Source organism: Chiloscyllium punctatum, chromosome 14, assembly GCF_047496795.1.
Source record: "Chiloscyllium punctatum isolate Juve2018m chromosome 14, sChiPun1.3, whole genome shotgun sequence".
Classification (NCBI taxonomy): Eukaryota; Metazoa; Chordata; class Chondrichthyes; order Orectolobiformes; family Hemiscylliidae; genus Chiloscyllium; species Chiloscyllium punctatum.
Window position 1 is genome coordinate 8,350,864 of NC_092752.1, and position 12,367 is coordinate 8,363,230.

Consider the following 12,367-nt stretch of genomic DNA (forward strand, 5'->3'; position numbering starts at 1 on the left):
ATAGTAATGTCTGGTTAAGTACTGTTCAATGTTAGTGCTCTCAAATCAAAATCAGAACCATACCAATCAGAAGGGCTTTGACTCAAGAGAAATGATTCAAGAGTCCTGCCAATGCATTCTTTAGTTACATTATGCATTGTGTAACTTTGCTTGAATGAGATTGCATGTCAAGTGTAATAGTCAGTTTACCCCAATCATAGTGCCCCCCATTTTCAAATCTTTAATTGGTAATTGTTGGAGCTTCAGAAGTGTTACTCCATCTTATAATTTATTCTTTTGTTGTCCGTTTGTTGCTATTCTTCGATTGATAAGATCGGTCCAAGTGCACAGGATGACTTAGAGGTGGTCAATAATGCATACAAGACAAATGTAATCAACCTGGAAGTTGATAGGCTGAATATAAAAATAAAGCCCATATATTTTGATGCGCAGGTAGTCATTGGAGTAAGCAGACTGGAATTACGTATTGGAACCTGTGTATTCACAGACGCAGCAAAATATCTGGGCTTTATATGGGTTGCCCAAGAAATTGAAGATTCCAGTGGAAAAGCCTGCTGCTTCTCAAACCTTCTAAAACAAACTCTTTACATTGGAGAATTTGAAGGGTTCCACTTCCGCTGAGTTAACAGTCACCCAGGAAAGATTAGACAATTAAAAACCTAAAAAAACTCCAAAGAACTACAAATTCTCAAAATTGGAAACAAAAGGGGTAATTGCTGGAGATACTCAGTCAGCATCTGTGGAAGGTCAGGCAGCATCCAAGGAGCAGGAGAATCGACGTTTCGGGCATAAGCCCTTCTTTAGGAATGAGGAGCACACCCTCCTCATTCCTGAAGAAGGGCTTATGCCCGAAACGTTGATTCTCCTGCTCCTTAGATGCTGCCTGACCTGCTGTGCTTTTCCAGCAACACATTTTTCAGCTCTGACCTCCAGCATCTGCAGTCCTCACTTTCTCCTAGCATCTGTGGAAAGAAAGCAAAGTTTCGGGTGAGTGACCCTTCTTCAGAACTGATTGTACCTAAGAAAAGTATGGTACATATGCTGAGGATGGGGTGCGATTAAACAATATGTGGAGATGGAGCCCAAGCAGAGAGAACAGCTTTGGGTTGATATAGGAATGGGTAAAGGTCAGCATGGGAAAATCAATAGCTGCTAATGGGGACAATTAGTGTATGACAATGGTTTGTTTATGGTAGCAGCCCACATGATGACAGGGCCTGGTGTGTGGATGTCAGGGGAAGGAAATGGAAGAAGGTGCTCAGGATCTAAAATTATTGAACTTTATATTGAATTCTGAAAGCTGCAGGATCCTCAGGTGGAAAAGGAGGTGCTGTTCTTCCAGCTTGCACTGAGTTTGCTGGAACATGGCAGCAAGCCTGAGACAGAGATTTTGGCCAGGAAACACAGTGGTTTGTTAAGGTGGCAGGTAGCTTGAAGATCACAGTCATTTCTGTGGACAGAGCAATGGTGTTCTGCAAAGCTGTTGCCCAGTTTGCACTTAGTCTCCCCACTGTAGAGCAGAAAAATTGTAAGTAGCAAATACAGTAGATTAGATAGAGTGAAGAGCAGGTAAATCACTGCTTCCCTGCAAGATGTGTCTGGGGCCTTGGATAGTGGAGACGGAAGATGTAAAGGGGCCGATGCAATATCATAGAAAGATGCCATTGGGTGTGGGAAGGCATTAAGAGTGGAGGAGGAGTAGATCAAGATGTCCTGGAGGAAACAGTCCCCACAGAAAACTGACAAGAGAGGGGAGGTAGCAGAAATGTCAACTAATGATCCTTAGGACATGGATGTTGGTAGGTGGCAAGTGAGGACTAGGACGACCCTATCGATGATGTGAGAGGGAAGAGAAGGGGTGAAGACAGATGTACAGGAGATAGGTTGGACACTGTTGAGGGCCCTGTCAACAACAGTCATAGGGAATCATTTGAGGGAGAAGGTGAATATTTCTGAGGCCATCTTATGGAGGCTGGCACCATTAGAACAACTAATGGAGAAACTAGAAGAATGGAATGGAGTCTTTACAGGAAACAGAATAAGGATGTATAGTCCTTGAACTCAAGTTCCACCTTTACCCATGAGGGCTTCATCACAACACTGGGAATGCACGATGAGGCATGGCCCTACTGCATTGGACATCATGGTCTGGAAACGATAAATGAGAATGGACAGAGACCATTGATCTTTGCTGCTACCACAAGCTTTGTGGGACTCGAGCCATAGAGCAAACCAGCCATAAGGTTCCCTGGAGACAGCTAAGACCAGGGCATTGGTCCCAGCTGAATATGATCATTATCAGATCTAACTCTCTAAACAGCATTCTCAACACATGCAGCTACAACACTGTTAATTGTAATACAGCTCATTCCCTTGTGTATACATGGATGATGATGTAACCCTTGAAGTTTTTTTTATTTAAAGCAGAATTGCTGTCCTCATCAACATCAGCCACAGCAACTAATCAGATGAACATAAGACAGCTATTTAATGAGTCAATTGAAAAGGCATTTTCCAGCATTCCCACACAGAGTCCAGAAGTGAAATGGAATTTACTTTTGAGACAATACCATACCATGTAGAAATGTGCTACAAACCAGGAATTGCTGGAGAAACTCACCACATTTGGCAGCATCTGATGAAAAGTCACTAGACTCAAAACTCTGTCTCTTGCTTTCTTCCCACAAATGCTGCCAGACCTACTGAGTTTCTCCAGCAATTTCTATTTTTGTTTCCAAACTCTAACATCTGCTGATCTTGTTATATTATAGTGGAAGCATGCTGACTGGCTGAGGCTAACGTAATTATGACAGAATCTGTCATCGAAGTAAAGCATCCACTCCCATTAATGCACATAAGAGGTCTGAACAAGAAGGCCCTGAAAGCACTAAGAATTGCTTGAGGTAAAGTCCAATGAGCTGCTGGGTGGTGCTCCATGACGACTGGTTTGTCAGAATTTACCTGAATATCCAGATGTCCTTTGACACAGGGAATGCCATTGGTATGTAAGAGAGATTTTAAAAAATGTCTAACAGCAAAGAAAACAACTGCATTGAAAACAAATGTGAGGTAGGGGTCATCATCGACTGCAGTAAATGGTTGGAGAGATAGCTGGAACATTTACTTTGATTTGCACTCAAGAGAACAATGCCATCAAGGAAAATCTTGACACTGTAGAAAGCCTGTCTATCAAGGCAGAGTTAAATATCAAACCCGCAGAGGATGCACTTAGCAAAGTTATTGACTGACTTACTATCAGGTCAGGTCCTGATGAAGGGCTTAGGCCTGAAACTTTGATTCTCCTGCTCAGATGCTGCCTGATCTGTTGTGCTTTTCCAGCAAAATGCTCTCGACTCTGATCTCCAACATCTGCAGTCCTCACTTTCTCCCAGTCATTTTCATTGAGTTTCATGAGGGGTGTCACTCTGCGATGCTTAGGGCTTTCTTGCACTATCATCCCAAACTGGCTTCAAACTACCCTGCCCCTAATGCACCAGTCTCATCTAATTCTGGCTTGATTCTCTCATTCATGGTAGCCTGAAGTACTGGCAACTCCTGGATAAACTGGGGATCTCTGGTCCCAGTGCCATCTTTAAAAAATCTTGTGTACCTGATCAAATAGTCAATGTGGAACTGCTCTGCATGGTTAGTGACATGGCAGAGAAGGGAAAATTGTCATTCCAATTTCCAGAAGGGATCTGGAGCTCCTATTGGACAGTGTTGTGCAGAGGAGGAATGTCCTGTTCTCACAGAACCAGGAAAGGAGGCCTCAACATCAGTCCTTGATTCCCGCCCACCCTCTGACGACCCCTTCTCCCGCCTTCAACACACCCCATCCACCTGGACACCCCGTTGCTGGCCTCTTACCTGCCCTCGATCTCTTCATATCCAACTGCCGGCGCAACATTAACCGCCTCAACTTCTCCACCCCTCTCACCCACTCCAAACTCTCACCCTCGGAACGTGCAGCCCTCCACTCCCTCCGTTCCAACCCCAACCTCACTATCAAACCGGCAGACAAGGGAGGCGTGGTAGTAGTTTGGCGCACCGACCTTTACACCGCTGAGGCTAAACGCCAGCTCGTGGACACCTCCTCCTACTGCCCCTTGACCATGACCCCATCTCCCACCACCAAACCATCATCTCCCAGACCATTCATAACCTCATCTCCTCAGGGGATCTCCCATCCACCACCTCATAGTCCCACAACCCCGCACCGCCCGTTTCTACCTCCTGCCCAAAATCCACAAACCTGACTGCCCCGGCCGACCCATTGTCTCAGCCTGCTCCTGCCCCACCAAACTGATCTCTGCATACCTCGACACGGTCCTTGTCCCCCTTAGTCCAAGAACTGCCCACCTAGGTTCGGGACACCACCCACGCCCTCCACCTCCTCCATGATTTTCGCTTCCCTGGTTCCCAACGCCTTATCTTCACCATGGACATCCAGTCCCTGTACATCTCCATCCCCCATCACGAAGGACTCAAAGCCCTCTGCTTCCTCCTTTCCCGCCATACCAACCAGTCCCCTTCCACTGATACCCTCTTTCGACTGACTGAACTGGTCCTCACCCTGAACAACTTCTCTTTCCAATCCTCCCACTTCCTCCAAACCAAAGGAGTAGCCATGGGCACCTGCATGGGCCCCAGCTATGCCTGCCTCTTCGTAGGATATGTGGAACAGTCCATCTTCCGCAGCTACACTGGCACCACCCCCCACCTTTTCCTCCGCTACATCGATGACTGTATCGGCGCTGCCTCGTGCTCCCACAAGGAGGTTGAACAGTTCATCCCCTTTACCAACACCTTCCACCCCGACCTCAAATTCACCTGGACCGTCTCAGACTCCTCCCTCCCCTTCCTAGATCTTTCCATTTCTATCTCGGGCGACCGAATTAACGCGGACATTTACTATAAACCGACCGACTCCCACAGCTACCTAGACTACACCTCCTCCCACCCTGCCCCCTGTAAAAACGCCATCCCATATTCCCAATTCCTTCGTCTCCGCCGCATCTGCTCCCAGGAGGACCAGTTCCAAGACCGTACAACCCAGATGGCCTCCTTCTTCAAAGACCGCAATTTACCCCCAGACGTGATTGACAATGCCCTCCACCGCATCTCCTCCACTTCCCGCTCCTCCGCCCTTGAGCCCCGCTCCTCCAAGCGCCACCAGGACAGAACCCCACTGGTCCTCACCTACCACCCCACCAACCTCCATACACATCGTATTATCTGCCATCATTTCCTCCACCTCCAAATGGACCCCACCACCAGGGATATATTTCCCTCCCCTCCCCTATCAGCGTTCCGAAAAGACAACTCCCTCCTTGACTCCCTCGTCAGGTCCACATCCCCCCACCAACCCAACCTCCACTCCCGGCACCTTCCCCTGCAACCGCAAGAAATGCAAAACTTGCGCCCACACCTCCCCCTTACTTCCCTCCAAGGCCCCAAGGGATCGTTCCATATCCGCCACAAATTCACCTGCACCTCCACACACATCATTTATTGCATCCGCTGCACCCGATGTGGCCTCCTCTATATTGGGGAGACAGGTGGCCTATTTGCGGAACATTTCAGAGAGCACCTCTGGGACACCCCGGACCAACCAACCCAACCACCCTGTGGCTCAACACTTCAAATCCCCCTCTCACTCCACCAAGGACATGCAGGTCCTTGGACTCCTCCATCGCCAGACCATAACAACACGACGGTTGGAGGAAGAACGCCTCATCTTCTGCCTAGGAACCCTCCAACCACAAGGGATGAACTCAGATTTCTCCAGTTTCCTCATTTACCCTCACCCCATCTTGTCTCAGTCAAATCCCTCGAACTCAGCACCACCTTCCTAACCTGCAATCTTCTTCCTGACCTCTCCGCCCCCACCCCCACTCCGGCCTATCACCCTCACCTTGACCTCCTTCCACCTATCGCATTTCCAACGCCCCTCCCCCAAGTCCCTCCTCCCTACTTTTTATCTTAGCCTGCTGGACACACTTTCCTCATTCCTGAAGAAGGGCTCATGCCCGAAACGTTGATTCTCCTGCTCCTTGGATGCTGCCTGACCTGCTGCGCTTTTCCAGCAACACATTTTCCGCCCTCCTCTGTTCCGTCAAGCTCAGTGCCACCAACGTCTCGCTGCCACTTCACGTTCATGCTGTCTCTGATATTGCAACACCTGCCTCCAAGGCTCATGCTCTACCATTGTCATGATTGCATGTACTTGCTCCAAACCACTTCCATTTTTGTGTTATACAGCTGAACGCATGGATCGCAACCTGTGAAGAAAAGGCAACGGTTTGTATTTACATACCAGCTTTCATAAACATTGAACAGCCCAAAATCTTTGACAGCCAATTTCGTACTTTTGAATTTTAGTCACTGTTGCATTGTAGGAAACCCAGGTTGGGAGAGAGAACTTTTTGAATGGGTTTCTTGCTGGAAATGACAGGTTCCCCCCGTGATTTTAACTGTGCTGTCAAACGTTCTCAACTCCACTTTTCAACCGGAATGAGCAAAAAGCATCAGCCACTGTCTGGAAAATGAATAGACTTTTGGCTACTCACCAGACCTTGAGTAAACTTCATGCTTATTTGCCCAGTTCATAAAGAACACATTAAATGTTGATGCACATTACAATGCAGTTTGCTATAGTATTGAGTTTATTTATTTGTTGTTTGAGATGATAGTAATGAGCAAGTGATATTGGTCATTAGCTAATGGATAGTTAATATATGCATCTTTCACAACACATCTTGTTGACATATGTTTGTATTCTTGATTATAAAGGCAACATGGGTCTGTATGAATTTTTTTTTAAAGCTGAAATTATATTTGCTGTTATTTCATACCATGCAGAACCCCTTCTCACCCCTTTCTGCTTCTGAGAAAGTTCCGAGCAACTTGAAAAAAAAATCACATTTACACTGTAGTGACAAGGTCCTCTCCACAATTGTTATTACCACAAAAGGTATTCTCAGACTGTGACAGTTCATATAGGACTGCAGAGTTGCAGTTTCCTCTGTGGGTTAATGTCCCAATTTGGGCTTTCTTTTGCTCTACAATTTATATCGGGTAGTGGTTGACTTATTGGAGATGGGAAGCTTTGAATTTTTTACTTCCTTACTTCCTTCAGACTCTGTTGTCATCAGGAAGGATGGCTTGGAGGCACCTCGAAGCTACTCACAGTTTGAGGTCTTGGACCTGGACTAATTCAGGGCAACAGTGTTTAATTAAACTGCAGTCCAGTTGTTTCCCTGGTAAAATGAGTGTGGGAAGGGAATGTGTGTCAAAAGAGACATGCTCCTCGCTGTGTGCGCTTTTTGTCATACCAGGCCTAATATATTGTGGGAATTCCCAGCACTCAAATGATAAGAGTATTAAAAATGCCACATAAAAGAAGCACTCCAACAGCACAGGTTACAGTAGCTCTGTATTGCATTAGGCTGTCCAATTTATTTTGTTATTGCTATATTCAGTGTGGCGTAAGTGCATTAGGCTCTTTTCATTTTGCTGTGGAGCATTTATTGTTCACCTGAAGTTAAGTATTGTATTATTTTCTTTTTGTTTTATAGCTGTTTGTTTGGACTTGCGCCTAAAAAGAAAATAAAATTATTGGAAAGTAACAAAGTACAGTTGACAGTTTTTGTCACAACGGAACTGAAAGATCTTATGAAAGCTGACAGCCTAGGTGACAAATTTCTCAGTGGCCTCAATTGCTTTTGTTTCATATACTTCTAAATTCAGTTTGACTTTACAGCACAGCTAATTAAGGTTGAAACATCTGAAATACCCCCGCTTTGTAAAAGTGCAGAATAGCTTTTTGCAATATATCTAACATAGCTTACACTCAATTAGGAATTTTTTATTACATATCAGAGATACGTTCTCAAGTAGTCAGTTTGGCAGAATGTCATAACAATAGTTCTGTCAGAAAACAAGAATGGATTGTCAATGAAGAAATAGTTTAGAGGATGAATCCATGCTTCAGTGTTTCACATGTTTTTGAGAATGGTGACATAAATGTTTGTTACTAAGAGGACTGAATGTATTCAAAGTAATTCTCAGTAAATTATTAATATATTTAGAATTCATAGTTAAACACAGACTCTGTGAAATTTGCATATTGCCATTTTGATTAATTATACGGCGCCAGAGACCAGGGTTCAATTCCTGCCTCAGGCAACTGTCTGTGTGGAGTTTGCACATTCTCCCCGTGTCAGCGTGGGTTTCCCCTGGGTGCTCCAATTTCCTCCCACAGTCCAAAAATGTGCAGGTTAGGTTAATTGGTCATGCTAAATTGCCCGTAGTGTGAGGTAAAGGGGTAAATGTCAGGGACTGGATCTGGGTGGGTTGCTCTTCGGAGAGTCGTTGTGGACTTGTTGGGCCGAAGGGCCTGTTTCCATATTGTAGGGAATCTAATCTGTTCAAAATGAACATATCACTGGAAATAACCCATTACTATTCAACCTGTCATAACTCTTCAAAGACCTCACCTTTTACCTTCTGAACTCTATTTTGTTTTCATGCCCTAACTTTTAAAATCTCTATTTTAATCTCCCAGGCTGGTAACATCCTGATAAAACTCACCCTGCATCTTTTTACGCTTGTTAGATTTTTCCTATATTTTGTACCTACAGCTTTATACTGCATTCTAGTTCCAGCTTAGCTATGAACAGTGTAAGTTCAGCATTATTTCTTTTCATTTATATTCTATATCTATTGTGGAAGATTAAGGAATCAATTCTCCCTTTTTTAACTCACTGTTTCTGATGCCACCATTATTATAGATTCTATGCTCTCCTATTCCATTCAAAATCTTACCATTTGAAATTGGCTTTCTATGTCTGTTCCACTTCACACTTTTCTATCATGAACATTTGCCCATCTTGCTGGTGTATGAACATCTTTCTTCGATCATGCACAAAATGCTATCACCCCTGTTCAGTACCTCCATTTGATGTCATCAGTATGATTTGATATTAGTTACCCAATTTCAAAATTTGATTACTTAGATGCACTTTTAGTTAATAAAAGTGGAGATTGCTGTGGAAAACCATTCATGGTCATGAGCAATGGATTAAGACTCCCCAAACCCTTGTACACTCTTAGTCCATTAATCTAGAATGAATTAAAACTCAAGAATGAAAATTCATCTGCACCGATCCCCTAAAACATTCAGTTTATATGAAGACAGTTACTTGATGATAAAAGAACATGCTGTTATGGTGTGGGAATCACATCGTAACGTTCCATTCCTAGTCCGTTTCATTGGTCAACATCCCCTAGCTTCCTGCAATATTTGTGGAATTCGGTGAGCTTCTCAAGGTCTCTCAGAGGAATTACTAACCATCATCTAGATGTGGGATACTTCTTAAGATAACTTTAAAAGATCTAACTCCTACCTCTATGTTAACTCATGCCTCTTCAACAAATCCAATGGCCCTCACACCTTCCATGCTGATTGTGACATTTTTACATAATATCTATTTTTAAGTTGGGGTTTGAAATGTAGATTTGTAACAACTGGGTTTTCTATGTGTCTGAAGTTAATAATGAATTTGTAAGCATCTCTGAGGCCATGGTGATTTCCTTTAAAAACAGTTATTGAGCACTAATTTGGCAACCTAATGGATTTTTGTTTAGTATAGAATTTTACAGTCCAGCTCGGGAGACAAGTGTACCTCCAGGTTTGGTTCAAATTTTCTGAACTGGAAGTTTTTTGTGAGCTGAAGATAAAGATCTATAGTTTAGTGAGTGAGGCTTTTGTTTCAGTTTTATATTGTTTTGGGCAGCTGTGTAAATCCTTGCACAGACATGCATGTATAGACCAGTGAGTTGGTGATAGTCTTGGACTAGAAGTGTTAGGATAAAACCCTGAAAAGCATTTGAAGCTGTGTTTGTTTAAACTCAGATGTATGATGGCCCCAGGAATAAGCTATCAGGTTTTCCAGTCTCAAAGTTAAAAGTCACAATTACCTGAAACCTGTTGATGTGTTAGAGGAATTCTGGTTTGCATACTGTATACAGATTGCTGTTGTTACTGTGCAAGGGCTTTTTTTTTAACTTGTAAAGGAGTGTTTTGGGATTAATGGGATTATACTTTTGCTGTGTGTTTAAAATTTTGAGTTTCTGTTATAACTAAATAGACTGATTTATTCAATATCACCTTTATTTCTTTTGCTTAATAAAGTTTTGTACATGTGAAAACATAGTGTGCTTCTGTTGAGAAACCATCTCATTAAAATCAAAACAATAACAAAACAAAGAATTCAGGCTGGGATCAGACTTGTCCAGTGATATCAACAGCTGTGACTGTAGCACTAACCCAGAGCACTTCCATGCCTATTCACCCAGTATGCACTCTGTGCAGAACGAATGAAACCAATAGTAATAATGTTATTTATGGGAAAGCTTAAACAAAAGCCAATCATAATATTTTTTAAAACTTTGCTGTTAGTACAGCCCTAAATATGTGACTCCGAACTTTAATATTATTATAACAGAAAATATAAGCATGCGTTATAGAAATAAACATTATTCTATTGATAAATAGATTTAAGAAAACAAAAAAAAATCAGGCTAAGTTTTCCCATGTCTGCAGCTGTTTCAAGAAACTAATGCCAGATTGGGTCAGCTAAACACGCATAATGTATAGATTCTCTTCCAACATTCAATTAACTGATGGCCTCTCTTAGTTCTACCATTTATTAGCATCCTTCCCCATTTTCTCTACTTGCTGTTGTCTACCTCCCCCAATTCTCCCACACACTGCATTCTCCCAATCCCCCCATTAAATGGTATCCTCCAAGTTCCAGTAATCACCCTCCCACTTAACACCATTTAGTTGTGTGTCCCTTCAGTTACCACTATAGATTTTGATCAACAAATATTATTAAAGGTGCAACCTTCTTGCCTTCGTACAATGAGGAATTGATACTCACATCAACAGTGCTATAGATGGTGGGCACTTATACAAAAGATTGTGGTCAGATATTGTGGTCAGACCCTACAATGTGAAAATTAACTGGAAAGAATTAACATTACAACACAGAAAGGTAAATAGAGATGCAAAAGCTGACAAAAAGTTGCAATAATCGGAAGAAAAAAACCTATCAGAAATTTTTTGTAGTTATAAATTGATTTTTAATTGTACCTTCCATTTGAAAGATACTTGCAACACCATACTTGTTCACCTATCTCCCTTTTGCAGAAGATTAACACAGATTAGAAGCTGCTGTCCCAGAAAAGAAGTAGTGTTGCAGGACAGTCAGTGGCACCACTAACCTTTCATTCTTTCTGCATTACTGTGCCCCAAGTGCACAAACTGTTCAGAAATTGAGCAATAAGTCTTTGCACTAATTCTTACTTTTTTGGCTGCATGTCAATTTAATTGAACTTCACACAAGTTTTGTCTCTGCGAGGCCAAGTAAGATTTCATGTGCTATCACAACAACCCCCCCCCGCCCCAAAACTTACCTCTTTAAATACCTACCCCATTCCTCCTGTTTGATGCTAGCCTGATTCTAGTACTTACCACAGCTAGAAGATCTTTTGACTGGCTGGTTCCTCATAGAATGGTTCCTCTGTTACTGAATCTTCGACACCTATACAAGCACCATCAGTCTGCAGCTGTCTTGCACAGTCTGTACCATTTGCCACAAACATGGAAGAGAAGGGAACTTTACAGTCAAGCAATTGGACATCCTGGAGGACAGGCTGGTGCAGAGGAGGCCAGCCTTTGTCCCCCAGGATCAACCTTGATAATGAACTCTCCTAGCCTGCTCCGAAGTTGCCACCTGGATCAGTGCTGTCTTAGCCACTTGGAGGAATGCCCAGCAGTGTAAGAAGATGACCTCCACTTCACCAGGGTAAGTGGTTAGTGTGGTGGCACAGTGATTAGCACTGCTGCCTCATTGTACCAGGGACCTGGGTTCGATTCCAACTTTGGGTGACTGTGTGGAATTCGCACATTTTCCCTGTGTCTGTGTGGGTTTCTTCCAGGTGCTCTGGTTTCCTCCCACATGCCAAAGATGTGCAACTTATGTGGGTTAATCACGGTAAAAGCCCCATGCAGGGTTACAGGGGTTGGGGTGGGTCTGGCTGGGATGCTCTTTGGATGATTGTTGCAGACTTGATGGACCAAACGGCCTCTTTCTGTACTGTAGAGATTCTCTGATTCTAAGTGCTACCATCTTCTCTCTCTTACTTGCACCAAGTCTCATGCTCTTGTACTCTCACTGTTGAAAGAAAAATCTTCCCACACTTGCTCTCAACCCTGCCTGCCCAAATCCCCACATTGCAAAATCTTTATCTGTACTGCCTACTTACACCCTCACTCCTTTGAGACATCTCACCAACCTGC

The 12,367-nt window shown here is 43.5% G+C and overlaps 1 protein-coding gene across 5 annotated transcripts in view; it reads left to right on the forward strand.

The window, feature by feature from the left end:
- Positions 1-12,367, forward strand: part of LOC140485586 (uncharacterized) — a 52,168-nt gene that overhangs the window by 23,165 nt on the left and 16,636 nt on the right. For 3 of the 5 annotated variants that reach the window (XM_072583861.1, XM_072583860.1, XM_072583862.1), the window contains one exon: positions 2,772-7,534. The exons of the other annotated variants lie outside the window; for them this stretch is intronic. In XM_072583861.1, the coding sequence (XP_072439962.1) occupies positions 4,439-5,986 (1,548 nt within the window). In that variant the 5' untranslated portion in view covers positions 2,772-4,438 and the 3' untranslated portion in view covers positions 5,987-7,534. Of the gene's footprint in view, positions 1-2,771; positions 7,535-12,367 lie in introns of those variants that run through there. 5 annotated transcript variants of the gene reach the window in all.